At 40.6% G+C, this 26,810-nt stretch overlaps 1 protein-coding gene across 1 annotated transcript; it reads left to right on the forward strand.

The window, feature by feature from the left end:
* The first annotated feature begins 16,715 nt into the window (after positions 1 to 16,715).
* Positions 16,716 to 25,203, forward strand: LOC131237700 (uncharacterized). Its single transcript, XM_058235605.1, has 9 exons — positions 16,716 to 17,026; positions 17,763 to 17,950; positions 20,218 to 20,393; positions 21,054 to 21,338; positions 21,574 to 21,632; positions 21,788 to 21,824; positions 22,287 to 22,358; positions 23,544 to 23,868; positions 24,476 to 25,203. The coding sequence occupies exons 1-9, from the start codon at positions 16,903 to 16,905 to the stop codon at positions 24,869 to 24,871; spliced, it is 1,662 nt and encodes a 553-aa protein (XP_058091588.1). The 5' UTR covers positions 16,716 to 16,902; the 3' UTR covers positions 24,872 to 25,203.
* The last annotated feature ends 1,607 nt before the right edge of the window (positions 25,204 to 26,810 follow it).

The following is a 26,810-nucleotide window of genomic DNA, read 5'->3' on the forward strand; positions in this document are numbered from 1 at the left end:
AATTTTGATGCAGACTCCATCGACAATGGGAACCATGGTTGGATCACCAAAGCATGTGCACCTTTTGTAGGGAAGTCCGATGCACCATCTTTCCAGGAACTGTACGGACGCGGATTTCCTGCGAAAGCCTTTGCAGGAAGTTCCTGCGTAAGGATGCTGGGTGGGGCCTACCGCCATGTTTGTAAGAAATCTACCAGTTCATCCGTTTTTCGAGCTCATTTTAGGATACTCGACCTAAAACGAGGTGGATCGAAGACCCAAGTAGGCCACACGAGAGGAAACAGTGGAGATTCAGTGAGAACCGTTGAAACATTCTTGTGGCCATAAAAGATTTGTGTCTGACTAATTTGTTTTTTGATTTTCACTTCATCCCATTGGTAATGACATTATAAACGGTTTTGATGGCATATAAACATCAAGGTGGAGCCCATGAAGCTTTCAACGGTAGGTATTTCTTTCCCCAATTTTTACTCTCGTGTGGCCCACTTGAGCTTTGGATCCACCTAAATTTTTCTTTGTTATCCTAAAATGAGCTCTAAAAAAGGATTAACGGAGTAGATTTCCAAAAAACGTGGTGGCGGGCTCCACCCAGCATACTTGTGCAGGAACTTCCTGCGAAAGGGTTTAGCAGGATATCCGCATCCGAACGGTACAGTTCCTCACATCCTATGATCTCGTGGGACTACTGCAGCCATTTTCAATGTTGCTTTTTTGTTCTCGGATTCATGCACTTCATGCCCGGTCCACCTGCCACACGTGTAATAATTCGGGCCATTCAGTACGTAAGTTCCATGTACCAGATCTGAAGATCTGAACTGTTCATCAGCACCCTGCATCTGGGTACTCTCATTTAACAGATATGGACCCCTCATCTGGACGGCCCGATGCATGCCACGCATTTGTTCTTAGAACGGGGTTTGAAAGACTAATCCTGAGGCATTGCAATGGGATGCATCAGAACTTTGGCATTTAATCTGGCATCATTTCAGTGATCCAAACCGTTAGTATGATGGGCCTCAATTTGATGGTGAATAGACAATAAATGGAAACCGGAATATTTCAATCCTTGATCATTTCACTCTATTTTCTTATATGAACGGTCTCCTTAACCTATTTTGATTTAAGCATTTGAATATGAGAGTTTTTTTTTTTTTTTTTTTTTTTAAATCTTTGGGTACTTTTCATGGTGAGGCCCATTGTATAAACCGATTGTGAAAAGGACCCGGATCCAACGGCTAGAGTCCTGACATCATAACATCTTCCAATAAAAGAAATTGTTGTGACAGTTGAGTAGACCTACTGGATCTGGATTAGTGACAATTCAACCGTCCATTTGATAGCAACATCTGGACGGTGATAATCGTCCAATCACTCCTAATTACCACTGACCGTGGTGTCCTTGATTTTGACATATTGAGCGGATACGTATGTGATATTGTGATGTCTCTCCTGAAGAATCATGCATGCATGATCAAACTTCAGGTAGTTGCCATGTGTTAAAATTGTATGGGCCCACTGGGCCCACTGTGATGTATGAATGCCATCCAATCCATCCATTAGATGCAAAACCCCATGATATTCCTGAATCCCAAAATGCAGCCTGATCGATAAAATAGGTGGGAAACACCAAACGGAATAATGGGGAACATTGGGAGGGTGACAATGACACCACCATAGAAATTTCCAGATGGATTTTTGGGTCTACTAAATCGTGTATATTCCATCCAAACCATTCATAAGGTGCACCCCACCTGTAAAAAGGTACACACCAAAACTCTGGTAATACCAACACTCAGGTGGGCCACACCACATAAATATATTGATTGTAGGCGTGCTTGTCTATTGTTCCCCATGGTTGTGCCCCACCTGATATTGAATTAGAATGATTCCTAGCAATTACAGTGAACATGACCAGGCACACCAGATGCATGGTTTGGATTACACAAAATCATCAAGGGTGGGCCCACGAAGTCAAACATATCATAATTACCATAATTCCTGAAGTATGTGATCATTCTCCAATTAAAAAAGGCCGAGATTTACACAATCTTTCGCAATGCCTCTTTTCTGATGGTCCCCACGGATTTAACGGTGGATATGCGTGCTTGTGTGATGGAATTCTACATGAATGCTTTTCTTGTGATTTGATAGGAAGAAAAAAAGGCGCGCTGGTCTATTTTTACGGTGCATTTCAATCATCTTTTTCTAAAGTAGAAGATTCTCATCTATGAGGACGTCCCAACTCATTAGGGACTTTGGTTTCAGCCTCACTTGGTCGGATATGGCCCTACCATGATATATGTGCTTTATTCACGCCGTCTATCCATTTTTCTAGATTATTTTAGGATATGAGACCCAAAATGAGACATACAAACCTCATGTGGACCACAACATATGAAATATTGGTGATTAAATGCCTACCATTAAAAACTTCCCGGAGGACACAAAAGTTTTGGATAAAGCTGATGCATGTGTTTTCCCTTCATCCGGAAAATAAACATTACAATGTTATAGGAAGCTTCTTTATGGTGGGCATTCAATTAATACTGGTTTCTCATGGTGTGGTCCACTTGAAATATATATATATATATATAAAATTTTTGATTCCATGTTCTAAAATGATTTTTAAAAATAAATGAATGAACCGGATAAAACAAAAATATCATGGTAGAGCCGAGCACTGTCCAGTAACCACCTCACCAGTAGCAGCGTCAGTTGGCAATCGGCGTTCATTAATGAACCGCGTCGTGGACTGGTACTACTACGCAGGACATGGCTAGAGACGGACGGTCCTGGCAGGGGCTCTGTGGGAGCAAACGATAATATATGTTTTTAATCCATGCCATCTATCCATTTTTATGGATAGTTTTAGCTGATGAGCACAAAAATGAGGCAAAAGACAAAAATCAGCCTCATCTAAAAATAAACAGGCCACACTGCATAAACATCCAATTAAGTACCATTTTTCATTGTTTCCTTTGGTATGGCTGTTTAAATATGTCATTGAGCGAATACTTTATGTGTGTGGTGAGTAGAAGGGTTCTCACTTGATGGATTGAGTGGATTTTAATCCAAATCAGTCACATCCACAGCTCATATGAGCCACATGAGTGGAAATAATAGGATAAAATGGCAATCATATGTTCATAGGTAATTATTTTATTAGGCTGAATTATGTAAAAATTATACTACCCTTAAAGCGTGATTCGCCGTTAGTGCGCGAGTGCGTGTATGTGTGTAAACTCGAGGATTTTAATATTCAAAACTCTAAATAAGAATATTATACATACCTTCACATATAAATCACAAATTTTCTTTTCTCATTTTTGACGTGGAATAAAAGTATAAACTATACTTTTTTATTTGAAAATTTTCAAAATTATTTTGACGGCAAAATAAAAATTATTAAATTTTATTAAATATTTTTTATTTTTAAAAACCAAACTTCAACAAGATTAACGTTAGGTGTATCTTCCAACAAACCTATTAATTAAGTGTAACTCACCAAAATAAAATAAAAGTATCACATAAAGCAGAAATCCGATTAAAACGAGTCTAGATTATCTGCTTGCCATGAGCAGCACGTCTCAATGTGATTGAATCATATCATCACATACTATATTTAATCCAATAGTGTTGACGTGGACTAATTATAATGTAGAAAAATAAAGAATCTTATTTACAGTAAACAAATATCCAGATTCATTTAAAACTTTAGTTAGCCATTGCGTATGAATTTAAAAGTTTTATAAACAGTTTTTTTATATGCAGTTTTACATTGCTCTTATTGGTGTGGCTCATCTGAATTTTTAATTAGGTTAACTTTTACAAATATGATTTTCTACTTGATGATTAAAATAGTTTTACAATGGTCCAACAGATTAGGTGTAACTGATTTTGTACACATTAACCTATGTTCACGATCCAAAGGGTGCAATATGCCCCTGCCCCACCTACAAGAAATTCTTATAGGTGGAAGCTATGTGGGTCCATTATGTGACATCCACTCCGTCCATCAATTTCGTCAGCTCATTTTAGTATATGTGTAAGAAATTGAGGTAGATAAAAATATTCAAGTGGGCCACACCGTAAGAAACAATGGATGTTGAACGTGTATTATTCAAAACCTGTGTGGGGTGAGATAAGTTTTGGATCGGGCTTATATATATGTTTTCAATCCATTCCAGCGGGAATAATCTTATGAATCCCAACAACCAGATGGTATGTTTTTGGCACATGCTTCATTGGCACGTGTGGGGGAGTAGGAACGAGATGCCTGCTCTCGTGTGTAGCCATGACACGGCTCTTCCTTTCCTCGTCTCATATCTTGGACTGCATTGAAAATCTACCGTATGCTTTCCAATGGATTTCATACACGTGGGGCCCATAGTCGGTGATCCAAACCGTTGATATGCTGTGACCCAGCGTGCTTGGTGAAGTCCCCACAAAACTTACAGATGAATACATCCTAGCCCTTCAATATTTGACCTTTGCCTGATCAAATAACAAGCATTGATATTATTATATCTGACCATCTGTTTTAAGGCCAACAAGGGGTAGAGATCTTTTGATCTGTAAGTTTTCTGGTGCATTACTATTCTACAGTCATCACATCAAATCGACGGTTTGGAATTTAGATCACCCCACCATGGCACACCTTACACGTGTTACACGGTGGCTGAATGCACGTAACATGTTACACGTGTTACACGTGTCGCATGATCTCATGGATGGATAAGAGAGTAATATGCTATTCTCTGTTTTTTTTTTTTTTTTTTTAATAATGCCCATGAGAAATGATCACATCCACCCAGTTAGATAATGCCGGCCCACCCCCCCAGCACATAACTTCTAACATGTCATCTGCATGCGACATCCAACCCGTCCATCAGGTTGACCCAGCATCAGGATCACCGTAAAAATAAGATCCATCCAGGAATCAGGTGGACCGCTCTTGTATTTTATTATTTATCAGCGGCTACATATGATTCTCTATGGTGTGACTGATCTGATGAGTCGATGGTTCTGAGTTTTGAGCAATTTGATCCTCATGGTGTGACTAATCTATTGGACTGAGTGGATGTCGTACTTACATATAGATTCGAAGTTATTCACTGGTTGAACTATCAACTTATAGACTCAACGGTTGGATCGCAGCATTTCTCTGCAATCGTAATCATGGTTAACATTTTCTACATCTTATGTGCACGATAATAATAGGTCTAAAGAGCAACTAGTTAGACTGTAAGTTACCGTCCAACTATTTCTTGGGTGTCAATTTATCAGTCATATACAAAATCCAACCCGTCCAAATGGTTGGCCCTATCACTGAGACTACTAAAGTCGATTTACCCAAAATATAGTTCCCACCATGAAAATAATTGAAAGCCACTGATCTGATTCAAAGTACATGTGTAGGCCCAACTGATCGGTTTAAAATTCACCCCATGAGATCTTCACGGTCAGTCCAACCTTTTTCACGGGTTGGATGTCATAAAAACATGATGCGTTGGTAATTATACAATAGTTGGACCATAACTTAAAGGTCCAGCTTACACGCCATGTAATAATATATCTAGCCTGAGAAGTCGTGGGTGGCATGTTCATGTCATTTTCAAGGCTTGTTACTGTCCATGCCACCTTTTTATCTTAATGTTTTGCTTGTCCCAAGCTCCCTCTTCACACGCGGCACACGTGCCAATCTGGCAGACTTAGGTGCCCACCATGACGATGGCCATGTTAGAATATTGGTTGGGTCTACTTATCAGGTGTAGACTATTCGCAAAATTTATAAACCGTCCATTTTTTTTAGTACTCCGGTGGCACACCTTACTTTGGACACCGTTTGGCTAATGATGCTGCCAGTAGCAAGTGGCTACTGGTCGGTGCTCTGTGGGCCCGACCATAATGCTTGTGTTTCATCCACACCCATCATTCATTTTTTCAGATCATTTGATGTTGCAAGCACAAAAATTAGGTTGATTGAAATCTCAAGTGGACCACATCACAGTAAATGGTGTTAATTGAATGACCACCATTAAAAACTTCTATAGGCCACAAAAGTTTCAAATCAAGATGATATTTATTTTTCCCTTCATCAAGGTCTGTATGACCTAGAGCTGAAGGTTGGGCTGGTTCAACCTGATCGACCCGACATTGGGTTGGATTTGGACAAGATGCATCAGGTTTGGTCTTGGGCTTGGGCCGTACAAACACTAACCCAATAAAACTTGAGTTGGGATCGGGTTGAGGTCTTGGGTTGCCCCACCCAACCTGAATTCGATTAATATACAAATTCCTTATAAATTAATTATAATTGAGTGTGGATTGCCTGTGTTGAAGGCACGAAAAATTCCAACGCCGTCGGGTTTTATTGGTTCACGTCATTTCCGATGACTTAAGGTAATAAGATATGTTGGATTTCTCTCATCCAAATAGATTGCTTGATACACAATACGACTTTTAAAGGAGTGGTTTTATATTTTAGCTTGTTTGTTTAGAAAAAATGAAATTCTTTAAGATAAATAACTGCATATTTAATTAATCAAATTATATGTACAAAAAATAAGACGTATATTCAAAATATAATAGACTAATGTAATAATGAAAATAATAGCATATATCTACCCGACCGACCCAGCCAACTCGACCGAGCCCGCTTGGGTTGAGAATTCCTAACCCAAGGCCAGGTTGAGTTGGGTTAGGGTTGAGGTATAGGAATCTTGGGTTGAGCTAAGGTTGAGCACCAACCCACCCGACTTTCAACCCTAGTATGACCTAATCAACAAGTTGGATATCAAATAAATATTGCAATGTGCCATATGAGGTTTTTAATGGTGGGCATTCAATCACCACTATTTTCCTATGGTGTGGTCCAGTTTGAGATTTATATCTGCCTCATTTTTTATCAAGTACTGAAATAATCCAGAAGAATGAATGGACTACGTGGATAAAACACATACATCGTGGTGAGATATGGATTGTATGAATAAAACACATACATCATGGTGAGATTTAGATCTACCCCATTTTAGAATCAAGTACTAAAATGACCTGAAAGACTGAATGGACTACGTAGATAAAACACATACATCATGATGAGATTTAGATATGCCTCATGTTTGGATCGAGTATACTAAAATGATCTGAAAGAATAAATGGATTGCGTTGATAAAATACATACATCATGGTGAGGCTCGTAGAGTATCGACTAATAGGCATCGTCACTAGCCAAATGTTCACACCCCAAGTATAGGGTTGCGATGTAGTAATAATCTTGGTAAGACCGAGGTTGAAACCACAGAGACTGAACCATGTACGTAATCTGAAAGCAACCAGAACTAGAACTAGAATAATATGAAATCTAAATCGAATGAATATGAAAGAATAATGGTGAAATATTAATCTAAAACTTGTAAAATTCAAAGGTGGGAAATTAGGGATTCAGAGGATCCACTTGTAGAGATCAGGGAGATCTACGTTTGATTCATGAACTCAATTGGACTTCGAGTCCCATCTTCGTCTAGTTGGAAGATATATCACCAAAGCTCAATCTGAATTTCCTTTAATCTAGTCTTTAAAGAGATGAAAGGTATGAGAATTAGAGTTAATTCCATTACAAAACCATGCTCATGAGACAAAGTAAACAACAGAATTAAACTAATTCACAATCAATTAGAAAGATGTATGAATATTAGGAAGGATCTCATCATCTAACCATGTCCAAGGGGCAATGGTGAACAACAGAACTGCCACCTTCACAATCAAAATAAGGGAAAAGAAATACTTAAAATCATCGCAAATCTATTGTAATTTTAGTCAGAACAAACCATAAAAAACTGAAAGCATTCCTAATAATCAAACTAAAATCAATATCAATTTAGTCTAACATGAACTAAAATAGTAGAATCATTCCCATCATGCCACAAGCTTCACCTCTTAGCCTTAGCTAAGAGGTTTAACCTGACATGATTGGGCTAGATTTCTCAAAAATCATAAGAAAACTAATAAACTCAGAAAAAAAATAAAACTCTCTCTCTCTCTCTCTCTCTCTCTCTCTCTCTCTCTCCCTCTCCCTCCCTCTCTCTCTCTCTCTCTCTCTCTCTCTCTCTCTTTTCTAGACGTTTGAAGATTGAATACCTTTCTCGTTCTTCCTCTCTCTCTCTTTTATATTCGTCAGGAGGTCGGTCGGCTAGGCTATGGCGGTGAAGAATGTGGAACCGACTTTCTTACGCAATGTGGTTCGCAAAAACGCCGGACTGCGCACCTTTGTTTTGTGCAGCGATACCTTTGCGCTCGACCCGCGTTCGATGCTTTGGAAGAACCCCAATGGCAGATTTGAGTGATTTAGTCATCTTGGCCTGGTTGGCCACACCTCGAGAATATTTTGGACGGTCCAGATGGACGTTCCGACCATCTCCTCGACTGCAAAACTAACCTAAAGCAGTCGGTTCTCGCAGTGCGCAACAGAGCCTACGGAAGGGTCTGCGCTGATGCTTGGTGGGGTCCACTTTGATTGAATGTATGGAGCATCAAATCCATTTTACGAGCCGCTGCATTAGTCCTTGATCACGAGCCCAAGTTTGAAGTGAATCCGTGTTTCGGATGGGCAACACCATCAATCAACGTAGTGGTGTACTCCTTGTAGGTGTGAGCTTGGATACATGCATAGAAACATAAAAGTAATAAGGATTTGGACGAAATCGTGGTCTGCACACGATGGACTGCTCGGATCACCCAAACGGATGATGATGGTGGCCCACTACATCATCAGCGGACGACCCTACATAAAGGAAACAGAGACTTTTCGTTCTTTGTATAGGAAAGTTAGGCGGGTGCGGGTCAAAGCCGGTTTGACTCGACTTTGCGTTCAGTGCACCTCCAGTGCACGTGTGCTATGCACACTCATCTCATGTAAATGGGTCCCACCGTGATTTTTAGAGTAATGTAATCCTTCCATCCATTCTTCTAGCTAATTTAAGGGGTTGAGCCCAAGTTGGAAGCATATTCAATGATTAAGTGGGCCCAAAATTGATGTTTATGAGTTGATCTGACTGTTGGGCCACTTCGGCAGGGATCCAAAATCGATGTTTACGGTTAATTTATGGTCCTCAGGCTAGATATCAAGTTACGAACCGAACGAATGGTGGAAATCTTGTGATATTGCATTCTGGATGAATTTCAAGCATTTTTATTGTGACATATTGGATTTTCTCGAATCTTGGACATGTAAATTCTTCGATATTGGTCATCTGGAGTTCGTTCCTTGCCTTGGTGATTTATGAGCGTTAAATCTATGCTTTTAGTACCCCTTTTCAGTCCAGGCTCCTAAAGTCACCCTGCATTATAAACATGATTAGAATAGGTTGTTAAACGATATCATGCTCGTAAAATTCAGTAATAATTAGGGTCTATTATGAAATATTTGACCCTGAACACCAAACCATGTCCTATTTTCTCAATAAGATGGGTGAAACTTTAATGAGATTCACCCCCACCCATTAGCTACGCTTAATCATATTGTTAATCACTCATCATAATAATCCGTAACTCTAGTAGGCCACAATATACGAAATAATTGGAATGAAATGCCTATCATGGAATTTATGTGGGGCCCACTATGGTGTTTACATGAAATCAGCCTGACTTTTAAAATTTAAGCCCAAACAAAAGATGAATAGTCTGGATTTCATGCATTAAGTCATTTTCCCTAAGAAATAACCCGATAGGTACATAACGCCAGGTGTGCAAGGTATCGTACAGTTTTCAGCCCGAATCTAATACCATACCTTTCTAGTTATCTGTTGTGCAAGGTGGGGGAAGTGGGACCCAGGTTTTGGTAATCCAAATAGTTGGCATATCCAAACAGTTGAGATTATGAGCCCCACAGTAGATAAATTATCCCAAGGGTTTCTAATCAGAAGATCCTAACCTTTTAAGTGGTGGTCAACGAATGGACAGTTTAGATGGAAAAACCTGTCACTTTTTATATATAAATGAGGAAATGTCTAATATTATATTTTCTAGCCACTGGGATTTTGCTGCATGGGCCATCCATCCATCAACGGTTTTAAATAATTAAATCATGCTCTTAATTGCACAAAGTAAAAAATCTGAAAGGCTGCAAGTCTTTCGCCCAAGCATTTCCTAATTCTTCTTTCTATGATAAATTAGCAATTACATCTAAAACTTCTGGACCCTGTCCCATTAGGATTACTAATATATAGTTTTATACACATGGATGGGCAGAATGTTTCTTAAATTTAGAAAATAATCTCCTTCCTTGACTTGTTTCTCTTTTGCCATGGCCCATCAAAGTTTTGAATAAGAGTGAAAGTTGGGCCTTGGACGTTTCACGGGAAGCTGCATCATGAAGACAATTCAAATTTTATGCTCACATCATGAGAGTTGAGTTTTAAAAAATTTCTCACAAGTTCCACTATCAAATTAGATTTAGAAAAGATGGGCTGAAAGTATACCTATACTAAGTACGCACAACTGCATGCGCAATGAATATATACATGTAGTGTCTTAATATTGAACTAGTATGGAACTTATAATGTAATATAAGATAGCATTTTCTTCTTAGGAACAAGTGTTTCATTAATAAAATATTTTTCCTAAAAGCTCTGTAACAAAACCTTAAATTCAAGGGAGTTTAATCCCAAAATTCATCTAGGATTTAGATTTTACCAAGTAGAGCATCAGTTACTGATATTCCATGATGCACTTTGCTTGAGGAGAAATTACACCACTATTCTCTTTTATTTGACTTTCTCAACCAAGCGGAGAATCAAGAATTGTGAGGGCTATATGATATGTGTCTCACATCTAACCCCTCCAATAGATGCACACCAATGTTATTATTAAATTAATAATAACAATAAAAAAAGAGGTGAATTCTATCATAAGGTGGTCCAATTCACAATATATATATATATATATATATATATATCATTCAAAATATCTCAATTCAAGCCTAGCCCATAATGATTTGATCAAATTGGTGTTTTGTTTGTGTTATCTCTATGGTGGGGTGTATACATTTGATGGGTTGGATGTTATACGCCGACCATGTAGGCCTCATAAGTCTCAACTTTTTCACTATTTTTTAAAGAGAAAACTAAGATGAAGAGCTTTTTTGTAATTTTTCCCCGGTAGTCCGCTTTGTGGGTGTGGACGGTTGAGATCTAGCATTCATTGGAGCTAATGAGGACGAATCTTCAAGTGTGTGTGTGTGTGTGTGTGTGTGTGTGTGTGTGTATATATATATATATATATATATACATATAAAAAAAAACATGTATACCAAATACAGCTGGCATGGCACACGTGGAGAAGATATGGACCATTTAATAGATGGGGCCACCTTATGGTTCACATGGCCTAAAAATCAGGTTTTCAGTTTTCACTGAGTGTGCCAAACGAGTGTGAAGAGATGGCCAAGGACCTTGCTATATTCTATGTACACATATTTCCTACTTAGGTTTTTCGGCCTGGGCATGTTTGCAGTGCACACGGTGCCCGTATATGATGGGTGTCATAGATTATGCACGTGTGCATCATAGGCACGTATGATGTCCACATCCCATAATTGAGATTGATTGGAAAATCCCAGCCTCCAGGGACAGATGGATGGTCAAAAGAAGTTCCAGGCTTTTCCATTCATTTCCTTGCCTAACGTACTTCAGCTAAAAGGCTACAATTACACCATCATGTGATTATTCAAAATGGTATGTGTGATTTTTTTTGCATCCATCCATCCATCACATGACCAAAATTCTGGACGGCCCTGATTGCCGTTCTTGTAAGCTGACACGAGTTGCCACAATCTAGTGAGTAGTGACGAACGCACATTTTAGCAGATACCTCTTCCCCATGTGAACCTCACGTGCCACCGAACTACCCCACCTAGAGGGGGTGACGTGGCGTGGAAAACTCTGGTTCTTCGGTCCAGGTACCTTTCTTCAAGCCACAAACGCAAAAGCCCGACACGTGGGTGCATGAAACACGAATTACAGATCCCGGACGTTCTAAGGGTGGCCTAGGCTATTAATGCACCATAGATAAAATCTAGTCAGTTTATATGTATCAGGTGGGCCACACATGTGCCAAGAAATGGACGGTGAGATTTAATGAGCTTGCATCTCCCACTCAATTAATGAACCCGACGAATTTTAGTATGAGGCACATGTACCGAGGGAGGAGTCCGATTAAAGTCCGGATATGGCACACACGTGTGAGGAATTTGCAAGTGTATGGCATTTGCATTTGGCGCTTGAACATGGTGCATCTACGGTTAGCATTCCCCAAATAAAAAAGGAGCTGTTACGTACACCGTTCGTTTGTATAGGGAATGGATTGGCTACTCCCCCTGACACCAGCCCCGTGGCTGGTGGTCGGTGATCTGTGGGCCCCACTATGATGTATGTATTTCATCCTTCCGTTCATCGGTTTTTAAAGATGATTATAGGACTTTATACCAAAAATGAGAGGGATATAAATCTCAGTTGGACCACACCACAGGAAGACAATAGTGATTGGATATCCATAATTTAAATCCTACTAAGGCCCACTGTAATTTTTATTTGACATCCAATATTTTTATTAGGTCATAAAGACCCAGATGAAGGGAAAAAACAAAGATCAGCTTCATCCAATACTTTTATGGGCCCCAAAAATTTTTTAATGGTTGACGTTCATTCAACACTGTTTCCTATAATGCGGTCCATTGAGATTGGGATACACCTCATTTTTTGTGCAATATCATAAAATGATCTATAAAAATAAATGGACGGCATTGATGAAACACATACATCATGGTGAGGCCCACAGAGCACTGACCATCAGCCATTGGCTGGTGGCAGGGGGAGTAGCCAATCCGTTTCCGTTTGTTTAATGCACGGTGTTCTATTTAGTAAGGTGCACGCTCATCGCCATAATGTACGGGTGGCAATGGGTTAGAGTCGGGTCGGGTCAGGGTCTGACCCGTTTACTAAACGGGCCAAGAATTCCCACAACCATTAGCACGTGGCTCAACCGACGGGTCATGCCAGTTGGCCCGTGGGCCGACCCGAACCATGCAGACGGCGTTGGTGTAAAAAAGGACCCGGATTAGGATAGGCCGGGGAATCACGGACTTGGTGAGGCTGTGACCGTGTGGCCTATTTTGATTTCTGTGTTGTATATCCACGCCGTTCATTCATTTTTTTCATATCATTTTAGTAAGTAGACCCAAAAAAAGAGCTAACTCAAATATCAGGTGGACCACATCACTTGAAATAGTGGTGATTAAATGCCTACCATTAAAAATTTCCCGTGGGCCACAGAAATTTTAGATCAAGCTCATATTTGTGTTTTCACTTCTGCATGACCTTATCAACAGGTTTGATGGAAAATAAGCATTAAAGTGGCCCTTATTAAGTTTTTAATGATTAACGTTCGATCAGTACTGTTTTCCAATGGTGTGGTCGACCTGAGACTTGGATCTTTCTCAATTTTGGGCCCATCCTCTAAAATGAGATGAGAAAATGAATGGGTGGCGTGGATAAAACACATACATCATAGTGGGGCCCACAGATCCCGACCAGTAGCGACGTCGGTACTGGCAGCGTGAGTATGCAATGCGCGTCCTGAACGCATGCAATCCGCGTCCGGGATGGAAGGATCATTGCTCAAAAGAATAAAACAATATAATACAATCAGTCCTTTTCCTCTCAGATACTCCCGCTTTGCTTCTAATGTGAAACCTACCCGATTCCAAGTTTCGTCCCCGCGACGTCGCAAACGCACGCAGCTATCCGGCGATTTCCTTACTCCACATGCCTGTGGGGCCTGCCCATTTACATGCAGGTACACGTGCAAACATAGAATACGTGTTCAAAATCTGACCTTTCAATCTGGTTTGAAATCATTCTCAGTTATCCTTCCTGAAAACTATACTGTTTTACTCCTGAGGTGGGCCGCAATGATCTACGAAATCTAACGGTTAAAATAAATATTTTCTGGCTGTCCATTTGTTGTATTCTTTGTCCACATAAGGTATGAAAAGACCTGATATTTACAAGTGAATATCTAAAAAGTGCAATCCATCTGATGGAAAGCTCAGATCTTGCACATGTTTCTTATAATGTCACATCTTACTGCGTTGGATGGCCGGGCTCCAACAGGCGCGTGGGATTAGAACCGATGGTTAGCTCTTTCCGTTATTATGCTTATATTGAAGTTACCGAACCGCCCTTTAAAAAAATCCATAATCACGCTCTCTGCACGCTTAAGCGTTTGCTCTGCATCTTAGGACCAGAAATCTCGTCGAATGATCAGAACCGTCCAATCTTCTGAGCCCTGTTGTAGATGGAACATGATGTAAAACGATCACACGAAAGGGATTTTTTTATTTTTTTTTCAGCTAACTCACTTTGAATTGCAAATACAGAATGGCAGAGGAATCTGTTTCACGTGAGTTTTGGATCATCTCCTGACTAATGTAGTGCTCAAAATATGCCAGATTCTGATTATAGAAGTTCCATGGAAAATGTACAATTATCATTTGTATAGCTAAGCTAGTTGATGGACGTGAGTTTTATAGCATTGTTTATGAGTAGTGGATCATGGTAGATCAACGGTGTGGATTACTGAAAGATGGGCCGCGGTTGTTGATTAAAAGGGTGCAGTGAAAACCAGTGTCTCACGCGGATCATAAAGCACCTTCTAAGAAGGAAACTACAGAGAGACAGAGAGAGAGAATACTTGGCTTATCCCCACAAATGATACATTGAGTCCCTCCAAACCGTTCATATATATGGGCTATGGCTATATATGATCGTGTGGTTGAAAATCAAAGGGCAATGCCCTATATATGATAGGTCACCCACCAGATGAAAAAAGTAACCATGTTGCCTGTACGACCGTGTGAAGGAGCTTCCCATGGCCTAAAGCTAGCTGGGGGTGCATTGATTTGAAATATCACTGCAACCGACTTCCAACGGTTGGATTGACATGGCTGAGTTATGTCTGACTTATGGTTGCGTTGATTTGTGGACGACATATAATTGTGCTATATCTGACCTACAGCTTAGGTCAGCTATAACAACCTATTTAATTAATAGGCCGGTCATTTAAATGGGCATGTGGTTGTGTCTTACGGTTGTATCGACCTACTTTGCAGTTAGCCCTTCTTTATCGGTATGCGGTAGTAAACCCAGCATAAGTGATTTAGCCCATTAGATTGTGCTGATTGTAAAGTCGGTTCCTTGTATTATTTTTTCCCTAACAATATAAATTTCAACTAATATTTCAATTAGCTTATTATAATTATTGTGTCAAATATTAGATATATGCACTAATAAAAAATTATAATTAATTTAATAATTAAATTCAAACCACTATAAAAATAGTGCATAACTACTTTTGGATTACCGGATATACTGAATCTAGGATGTCAGATGCAACACGAGTATTCCAACTCTAAGGGGATCTGAGGAGGTTCCGAATCAAGGGTTTAAATCCACGCACCCTGACAAGCCCATTGAGAAAACTGGGCCCCACCTGCTCCATTGCGTTTCCATTGTTTGGAGCATGCTACAAATGCTCATCAGCTGGGACCGCCACTTAGTGGTCCAATCCCAAAATATTTAGTATGATCTGTTCATCAGGTGGATACACGTGTATAAAAGAAATGGATGGCTTAAAAAGTACATAAATGGTCCACCGGAGGATCTGACCGCTCACTCAGATTTTTACGGCGGTTCATGGCCGTTCACACCCGATGAGCCGTTTGCATTTGGCACGCCATGTGGCGGGGAGTGCTCCGGCGTATTCGGAAATGATATAGTAGGTGCGGCTCTATCATAAATTCACACTATCAAAGAGAGCACTCTCCGCACATGTGGCTTGGCTGGAGGTAGATCAGAACCGTCCATATTATTGGCATGTATAAATCAGATCCACTGAAAATTATCTATCATTTTCCCTCTTTTTTGCACTAATAAATATCGAAATCTAATCACATTTTTCTTTATCACCGTCGGTTTGAAGGCCACAACAGAATACGTAAGATTTTCCATTTTATTAATTAAATTCTAACCAGAGGCCATCAATGTTATGTCTAATAGCCAATAGTTGAGCGGTCCTGATCAAACACTCTCCTTCCATGTGTAGGGTGGAGATAAACTTTACCATTATCATGATAGAACCAGTTCTGTCGTATCATTTCCCGTCTCCAGAAATCATTCGCTTTGCGAGTGAGGCACTGAGACTCTCTCTCAATCTGCTTGCCCCTTTTACCCCACCACAGGATGATCCAGACCGTTCATCTAAGAAGATTCTACAGTCTGTAGCTGACGAAAAACGAAACCCAGTTATCGGAGATCAGAACCGTTCATTCTAAGGTTCTTCAGTAGTTTCTTTCTGGTCCATTGTTTTTAAATCATTTTCTACAGATTATCAGAAATCTGATGAATGAGATCTTTTCCGCATAAACTATCTATAATAGGAGCATTTAAACCAACAGTCCAGATCATCTCATGGCAAGACAGAAAGGTTGAGCAGATTCCGCGAGCCACGGATCTGTTAGGCTATAAAATCCATAATGGTTCTCGAACGTAAATTTCATAAAACCAAGACCCTTTTGCAAACCCCAAAAAAGAGAAAGAAAATCCAAGGACACCAGATCTGCGCCCCCGCCTTTTTTCCTCTCTCTCTCTCTCTCTGTTCCGAACTCCACTCGCATGTGATGACGGTGAGACCGTCGCTTGCCGCCTCCACTCCCTATATAAACCCCCAAAAAACCCACCAAAATAACAAAAATACCAAAACCCTAGAAATCCCTCTCTGAAATCCTTGCATGGATTTCCTTCATTTGCGGCAGCTTCTGCCCTGAGATTTGCAGAGCAGTTGTCGCAGATGAAGCTTCTATCCTCCAGCAGCTGCCTTCTCTTCCTCCTCTCCTTCCTTGCATTCTCTTCTTTTCCCGCCATTTCTGCTTCGGCTACAAGAAAGATCGCAGATTCTCGGAAATTCATTCTAGGTTCGACCATATCTCTCCGATTTTGTGATTTTTCATGAATTTTTTACTGCAATTTTAGGTTTTCTCATCTTTGTTCTTTTTCTAGTTTTTTCTGCGCAGTTCTGGAAATTTAGATTTTTTTCTTTTGGGTGTTTTGTCTGTTATTTCGAAAATTTCGGAGCTTATCTGGGCAGATTTATACTTCTGTACTGTGCTCGGCCTGTAATACCCGAGTTTTTCATTCGGGCCCGCATCCGTACAGGTGGGCCTATCGTGAGATTATACAGATTATTCATCTTAGTGGGTTCCTACGATGGACGAGCGATGGATCACAACCATCTGATCACTGGACATTTCCATGTGGTGGCTGGACCATTGTCCACGTCATCATCATCAGTATCATCATCACCATTATCGTCATCATCATAGCCTTGTCACTGATATCTAAGGTCAGATTGGACCATTGGCTATGTATTTCTCATTTAATTATCCATTTCTAGCCCCAAGATCAGATAGTTCTGGTTGTCCTGTGTTGGGAATTCTTCCCAGCATTGCCTATCCATGGTGGGGCCTATCAGATAAATGATCAGGATCACTGAAATATATGTCCTGTGCGCGTGGAATGCTTGGCTAGAACTACAAATTCGGTTGAATTCGTTTAGACTCCCTATCTGTAAACAAGCCCAGACCCCTTTTTTCAATAGTTTCACTTCAAATCTCATTCCCTGTTTTTTCTTTTTCTTTTCTTTTTACACAGAAGCAGGGAATTTGGCCCCATGGGCAACTGGTTTCTTGCAATTTACTCCGGCATCAGTACCGGCATATGCTCCTGATGCAAAATTCCCGCTTGTCTTAGCTGCAAAGCAGACGGACAGGCCAGACATACTCCGAAGGTTCAAGCACTATCGAGGCGGGTGGGACATTACCAATAGGCATTACTGGACTGTAAGTATTTTCATTTCTTTTCTTTTTTCTTTTTTAAATGTTTTGGTTGATCCATTGATTTTTAGTCACAGGAGAGATGCCATGCGAAATTCCAAGTTTGTATTAGTTTGTGATTTGTGTTTTTTGGGAGCTTGGATTGATTTCTGATTAGATGGATACTCGGTGAAAATTTGTCATGTTGAAACCTTGATTTTTCTGTTTATTGATGCATTTGTTTTCAATTAGCAAGATTGGCTTTATGAAAGAAAATATTACATGGAAACACATCACTCAGGATTGCTTGCCGGATTGGTGTATCACCAAAACTGATTTATGAGGGCTTTGTTTGAAATTTCTTTATTTAGTTTAAAACAATATCGATAAAGTGTTTGGAAATTCTTTAATCAAAATGGAAAAAAAATGCAGCAGTTGTCTCCATCTGCAGACAGTGCTATGAAATGAAATGAAAGAAAGAGAGAGATGAAAGTGAAATGAAAGAAAGGAAGAGAGAAGAAATGAAAGTCCTATTGTATGCTGCCAAAAAAGAACTAAAGTGGTTGGCACTGATTAAGATGCAAGATCCATGTGTTGATCAGATCGCATACGACGTCGAATCTTCTGATCAGAATTCAAAACTCTTGATGATAAAATAGGATATTGATGGCCAAAAATATCAACAGCCAAGAAATAATAAACATTAAAAAAAAAAAAAAACAGAGAATTTTTTTTTGCTGAAGATAAAGGACATGCCTGCTTTAGGAACCAAAAAGACCATCATATACAAGGATCTATCCTTTTGACGTTTTACTAAAATTCTGAGTTAGATAGTTCACCTTCAGTAACATTGAAGTCATCTAAATAGTATTAGAACTTGTAGAGATGGTAAGTAGAAGGAAATAGGTCAGCAGATGACAACCATGGTCAGACTCTGAGACATTCCATCAGGCTCCAGGTTGCAATCAGCTCACCATTAACAATAACTTGTAGACGGAAGAGAAGATCCAGAAGAACAATCTTTATTCTTCCGCAAATGATAACCAGGGAACCAAAAAGCCCTGAATCATGACTGACATGTTTCAATTGGTGTTCCTCAAGGGATTTATTGTCCAAGTCTGCTGAGATCTTTACTACTAGTTGGCAGAAATTAGGGCTATCAACAGGCCAGTCTGTGGCCTATCCAAGACAGCCAGTAAAGTAAAACCCAGGGCCGAGCCACCTCACCCACTTTTGTGCAAAATCTGCACTGTTGATGAAGTGTGCCTCCACCGTGCATGATATATGAATTAATGCCCTTGAAATCCTAAACATACCAAACTTCGGCGGGGCCAACGGGATCTTAGATAAGCCTGACCCTGGCTGGTTAAAAAACGTGCTTAAATTTTTGTCCCAAGCCAGGCACACAGGCTTTCATGTTTCATTCCAAGCTCGGCCTGAAGTGGGTCATGCCCGAATGCCCGATGGGACAGCCCAGCTCATTGACAACCCTAGCAGTGATTGGGAGTTGGGAGGGCCATGACTTTCTCTAAAGATTGCTTTAATGCCAAGTCATACAGGAATGCACATATCCATAGCAAAATATAACAATGAGGGGATTTTTTTTTTTCGGTCTTTTTCTTTCCAATGCTTCAGCAGTTTACATGTACATAGGGACACAAAGAAGTCAATATCACCTTCATCTTATTAAAAGGAAAATAAGAAAGAAGCAACTTACCTCCTGCTACATGAAAGAAAGGGCATGCCTCTGACAATGAGTTGCATGCAGTTGGAGAGTAGAGGCTGACAGGAATGCATGTAATGTAGAATGAGAAATGAACACCATGATTTGGGAGACAGGACAAAGAGGCATGGAGGATGGGAAGAGAGGAAATATAACAAATGCTTGGAACCCTTGCAGTTTTTTACACAAAGAGATAAATCACAACCCAAATCCAAGCTGGAGATCTTTTCTTTATGTACCACTAAAGAATGTTTACCGGGATAAATATTCAATTCATGCTCAATTGGTGGAATATATGTCCGTAAATCAGTGTGTTTGCATGTAGTTTATAAATTACAACATGAAAGAAATCCACCTGAGAATATTACGTCTGAAACAACAAAATAATGTAGACTCTCCAGAAATATTGGATTGCTCATGTGCTTTCACTTTTAAATGTTAATATAAATCTGTATTGAACTCATTACTTGGATGGTGCATCATGCATTGGTGTCTTGCTTTCTCTCTTTATTTTGTCTGTTACATGTTATGTATCAGTAATTTTGTCTGGTTTTTTTTTTTTTTCTTGCAGTCTGTTGGATTTACAGGAGCTGCTGGATTTATTCTTGCATCCCTGTGGTTTGTTTCTTTTGGCTTTATTTTAGCAGTACATCGCTGTTGTCGATGGGGAATAAGCTTAAAAACCAAAGATCGCAATTCACGTCGGATTTCTCTTGCATTGTTGCTCGTCTTCACATGCGCTGCAGCGTAATACTCCAATCTTTTATAGTGTTGAATTGATTTCCCATGCATTTCTTCACCTAGCTGGAAGTTTATGATTAAGCTTTCTCAGTATGAGTGACCATGCATTTTTATTTTCAAAACTCCATAAGATGCTCTTATATTTTGTTTATGGAGCAATTTCACTCTCTCATATTTTGGCAGTGTTTCCTAGTTAGGTTTGCAATTGTGTGGGGTCCAGTCTAGCCTATGAGCTAAGGGCTGAAGTTGAGGCCTAGCCAGCCCAGGAGCTAAGGAATGGGGCTTGGAACAGGCTGGGTCCACTTGAGAAAGATTTACCCCACGAATATAACTAAGTTGGGCCAGATCGAATCCATTTGTCTGGCTTTTGGGCACATGCATGCCGGATGAAGCCAAGTATTTTTATTTTATTTTTGGAAGGTGAAGCCCAACTAGTTCTTGGACCTAAGTCAGGCCTAGATCCGTTCCCTGGGCCTTGAGGTTCACGCTGGTCCAAATCAGGCTGGATTCATGTTAGGGCCAGCACAGTTGCAACTTGCAACCCTATTCCAAGCAATTGCATGATGAGATGCTCATTAGTTCAAGTTATTCAGTAAGATCTTTATATATATATATATATATATATAATTATTATTAAGTCCTTAGCTTGTATCTTTTGTCATGCAGGATCGGGTGTATTCTTCTTTCTGTAGGGCAGAACGAATTTCATGGCGAGATGATGGATACTATGAGTTTTGTTGTGAATCAATCTGATTTCACTGTTCAGATCCTTAGGAATGTTACTGGATATCTGTCACTTGCAAAGACTATAAATGTGGATCAGGTTTTCCTTCCATCAGATGTCAAGGATGAAATCGACAAGCTAACTGTGGATTTAAATGATGCAGCAACTACATTAAAAGAGAAAACAAGTGAAAATTCTGCCAAAATAAGAAAAGCGCTCAATACCGTGTATGTTTTCATACCCATTGGTCATTTTATGAATTGAATGTTTGAGTAGGTGTCCTAGGCCTGTGACTGGTTGACTGGAGTTGGGCCTTGGGTTGGCTTGGGCCCAGAATTGGAACTGGTTGGCTCAGCCATATTGAATTTTTTAAATTTCACTTAGCCCTGCTGCTGTTACCAACCCGTAAGTTGAGTAACTATTTAAGATGTTGAAGGTGTCATCATCTGCATTTCTTTGCAGGCGCTATGCTTTGATCGTTGTAGCAGCAGTGATGCTCGTGCTAGCTCTACTCGGTCTTTGTATGTATTCTCCTCTTTCTTTATGAGAATATTAACCTTGAAATAAAGCATTTGATATTTAGTTATTAGGTATCTCATTATTTTGTGGCTCCATTTTCTATTTGTTCTCAACAAAGGTTGTTTATCCATCTAATATTTGGCTTATTTTGCTGCAGTACTATCAGTCCTTGGGCACCAGCATGCTATCTACATGTAAGTTCTATTTTTGTTGAGAAATGTTGGGCAGATCTACTGGAATGTGATTGATGGATTTCTACGCAGCACACCTGCCATTGTGGCCCAGATGTGTGAAATCTGGGCTATTCATCAGATGGGGCAAACCATGAACATGCTGTGACCTGAAAATCAGGCTGGTCCAGCCATTGCGTATCCCACATGTAGGTTGAATTCGAATCTTGTTGGCCATATATCTTGTACATGGGACGGTCCACTTGATAAACAATCCACCTAATTTTGTATTCATGCTTGTGGTTTACAGTAGGCCCCACCCAATGGATGGCCCAGATCTTGTCTTTGTGACAAAATGATCTTCTCAAATCTCCATCATGTGATCTCCTTAGCATTTCTACTTTTCATCTGAGGGCATCCATTTTGCAATTCAAATAATGCTGGGATGAAGTTCCATACTTGATGCTTCTTTTGTACATTTTTCAGATTTATCTTCAGCGGGTGGCTACTTGTGGTAATCACCTTTATTCTTTGTGGAGTCTTTGTAATCCTGAACAAGTAAGAAGTGTTTCTTTCACGGTGACATATGTTAGTAAAATCTTCACAGTTTCTTTATTGTAACTTCCCATCTTAACTTCTTCTTTTTTTCTCTTGAATTTAATCACTGTTTGAGGCTTGAGACACTTTGAACTTGGGAAATGCACAAGTTGCTTTTTTAACACATTATTAACTTGGGAGAATTATGCTAAGCAATATGTTTGGGACTTTTTTTTTTTTTCACTTGCACATTTAGGCTTGTGTTTGGATGCACCATCTAATTCCATTTCTAATGTTTGTCTTTTTTTTTTTTTTACACACACACTCACGCCACACGCACACACACCCCACACATGCACACTGTGGGATTTCACCACCATGGGTACTCGAACCCTTGACCCGGTGTTGAAACTCCGAGGAGTTGACCACCCCGGTAAGAGTAAGGACCCGGCATTTGTATTGATGAAATTGTAATTTCCTTACCCGGCATTTGTATTGATGGCTTGAGCTCCAGATTGCAATAACGGAACTTTCAATTCAGACGAGAGAGAGAAACGTAACTGCAATTTGAGCTACTACAAAATGGATGCTAACTTCAATAATTTTTTCTATCCCCTCTTTGATTAAGTTGAATGTTTGCCATCCATTTCACTTGTTTATCCAAACACAGTTCTATATTTCATTTTTTGGCTATATTGAGGAGATATTCACTACAATTTTGTAAGTTCTGTTGCCGGTGTTGTCTGATCTGCTATACGGATGTCATGCAGTACAACAATCCAGACAGTTGAACTCATGGGCCCTATCGTGGATGGAGCATAACCATAAAGTCACACAGACTGAATTATCTTAACCATCTGATTTCATTCGTTGAATTCAGTGCTATACTCAATCCCCCATGGATTCTACAGATTGGATGGTCGGTATTCACTTGAGTGTATGCGACATGTACTCTTTATTCATGGTTGCACGGCACAATATCAACATAGTCTTGTCCTTCCTTACCCTCGCAAAAGAAGATAAAATGAAGAGAAGATTTTCTGTTCAACTTATTACCTTCATTTATGATTTCCTTGTGCTACTTGGAGGCTACTTTCTTCATTTTCTGTTCTTTAGTGTATGTGATGTCTTTGAATAGCACCATTATTTTTATTGTACAAACATATAGAGAAACCTCAGTAATTGATGAATGCTTTTTTGTTTCAGTGCTATTTCGGATACTTGTACTGCCATGAAAGAATGGGTAGAGTACCCTCAAGCCGAGACAGCCCTCAGCAACATCCTCCCATGCGTTGATGAACGGACCTCAAATCAGACGCTGTATCAGAGCAAAGAAGTTATCCTTCAGCTTGTAAATGTTGTCAACACTGCTGTAGACACCATTGCCAACTCCAACCTACCTATGCAGTCGTCTCCTTACGGCTACAACCAATCTGGGCCCCTGATGCCATCTCTCTGTTGCCCTTTTGATTCTCGGCTGGACAATCAGCAGTGCAAACCCCAAGAAGTGTCCTTAGCCAATGCATCCATGGTACGTATGAAATTCTAGCCATTGACTCTAAGAAGCTACTTGGCTGTGAAAAAAGAAAGAAGAAAAAAGCCATGCAGTGGCTACCATCACCTGACATTTGTGAGAGGTTCATGCTGTTTATCAGGTGGGCCCCACTACATTTGCTGTGGTCCGAAAACCAGTTCGGTTCAGTCATCAGGTGGAAGTACATCTATGTTGAGTGACCTTGACCTTTCATAAACATGCTGCCCTTCTAATGACCAGAGTGGCATGATTTTTTGCTGCCCTTGTATTTGGTGGGACCCTCCAGATGGACAAGCCTGGATTTTACACACACATGCCCCATTGATACTCGGGAAGAGAGGCAAGAACCATTTGTCAACTTTTTATATCAATCTCATGTGTTCGAGCTTAAATTGGTATAGGCGATAAGTGGACCCATTTGATCCCAACACTGCCAATAAAATCCAAGGGGAGCCCCCTTACCCACCGCCATCCAATCTTGGCTGAGCACTGTGGGTGTTTAACAGTGTCACTTCTGTATTAATGTCAAATGAGCATCAGTATTCTTAGAACGTGGTTCCAGGTGCATGCATTTCCATTAATATTTCCAGACCTCTAATTTCAGGTGTGGGAGAATTACACATGTACCGTTTCAGCTTCGGGCATATGCACCAGCCCTGGGAGGGTGACCCCAGAGATATACTCGCAGTTAATGGCAGCTGTAAACGTTACGTATGCCCTCTATCACTACGCCCCACTCCTACTCAGCCTCCAGGACTGTAACTTCGTGCGGGACACATTCACCACTATAACGACGCTTTACTGTTCTCACCTGGAGCACTACCTAAAGATGGTCAACGCAGGGCTGGCGCTGATCTCCGTTGGGGTCATGCTCTGCCTTGTCCTATGGATAGTCTATGCAAACCGCCCCCGAAGGGAGGAGGTGTTTGTGAAGCTACCTGCTGCAAAGGTAGCAGTCGGGAGTAATACATCCACTGGGAATGAAGTGGAGTCATGTTAGTAAATATTGCCTTGTCATGTGTTAGTGTTTTCAGAGCATCAAGGCATTTTAGGTTTATGTGGAGGGAGACGCCATTTATGTCCCAACCCCCCGATTGATTTGCATACATAAATCTGTTTTTAGATATTTGAATGATACAGATTTGCAACAATGCCGGAAACAGGTGTATGCCAGTCAATCAGGCAGGTGGGTGTAGACAGTCTCCCTGTTTATAAATTGAAGGAAAACCTCGATGGGGCGAAGCACCATTGGGGAGCACGTGATTTCATGTATATTTTGGTTACTTTGGTGTAGTAATCAGTTGATGTTAGGCCTTTCTAGTTGTTGACTCTGTCTTAAACTCTCTGGGTCCCTTTATTTAGATCATAAAAGGTATTGGACCGAAACTATCATCCAGCGCCCATGCCCATGCCCGGGCATTGCATTGATAGGTTGATACCAACAGCCGAGCCAATTGTCTAATGATCGGTTGCACGCTAGGTTGGTATGTTAAGGGGAAATGTTTGTGGAATTGGGTTGTAGATGAAGTTAAGAGCCAAAGAGAACTGATCACCAACCGCAGGTGGGAATAGGGTGGCAATGGATCGGATCACCAACTGGTCATTTACAAATAAATGGCTTGGATTGAGTAGGTTGGGCTTGATGAATTTTTAAGTGGGTTGTGTTGTGGGTGCAGGAATTTTTAGTCCCTTTAGTAAATAGGTCGGGTTTGGACTAACCCCGGCCTAAGCCAGACCCATTGCCAGGAAACCTATTTTTATGCCATTTCTTTGGGTTTTTTTATCCTTAAAAATCGTGGATTTTATTTATTTATTTATTTTGTGTTGAGTATTTTCAAGGGAAAAATGTGCAATGTTTCATAGGCAGAAGTCAACTGATCGGATGGTTAGAATTGTTCGATTGGTTTGGCCTTTGGTTCCCCCCCACCCCAAGGATCATTATTTCATCTTCTTAGGTAGCGGTTGGAGGGCACCGGAATTTCAATGCGTGCCTAACTTGGTTGGTGCTGACGGGGAGATTAGGTAGAAGTACGACAGTGTAAAGTGAAGTAATCTTGGACTCGTGTATGAGATCAGAGCTCCTCTTCAGTCATGCCCGGAGGGCTGTCAAATGGGCTGGCCCGGCCATCTAGCTTTCCAGTCTAGTCTAGGCGCCTGGGCCTTAGTTTATTAATTTGGCTGGACTCGAGCCGTCTGAACGCCTGTTATCTCGCCCACTGCCAGGATGCGGATTTTCTGGAAAGGATGGGGCCTATTGTAATGTTTTTGATAAATCCACCCCGTCCATCCATTTTGGCAGCTCATTTTAGGACATGAGAACAAAAATGAGACGGATCTACAACTCAAGTGGGCAACACGAGAGCAAACAGTGAGAATTGAACGGTCACTGTTGAAACATTCGTATAGCCACAGAAGTTGTGTACCAGGCTAAGTTTTTTAATTTTTTGTTTGTGTTTTCAGTTCATCCCAGTGACGATGACCTTATAAACGGTTGGGATGTCATATAAACATCAAGATGGACCCCAGAAAGGTTTCAACGGTAGGCATTTCTTTCCCCACTGTTTGCTCTCGTGTGGCCCACTTGAGTTTTGGATCCTTCTCATTTTTAGTCTCATGTCACTGAGCTACCAAAACGGATGGACGGGGTGGATTTATCACAAACGTCATGGTAGGCCCCACCTAGCTTCCCAGCGCAGGAACTTCCTGCCAGAGCCTTTGGCAGGCAATCCGCATCCCTCCTGCCATCACATTCGGGGTTTCCAGAGCATTTTTATCATGATGGCCCACCTAATCAACATCCCGGATCTTGCTCCGACCTAGTATTTACTAAACAGACTGGGCTTAGATTGACCTCGGCCTGGCCCACACCGGCCTATTGGCAACCCATTCTCGTACAACGCATGTTGACTGCAAGATTCTTTCTGGTCGCACGGTTCTAG

Source organism: Magnolia sinica, chromosome 2 (assembly GCF_029962835.1).
Source record: "Magnolia sinica isolate HGM2019 chromosome 2, MsV1, whole genome shotgun sequence".
In the NCBI taxonomy this organism is placed as follows: domain Eukaryota; kingdom Viridiplantae; phylum Streptophyta; class Magnoliopsida; order Magnoliales; family Magnoliaceae; genus Magnolia; species Magnolia sinica.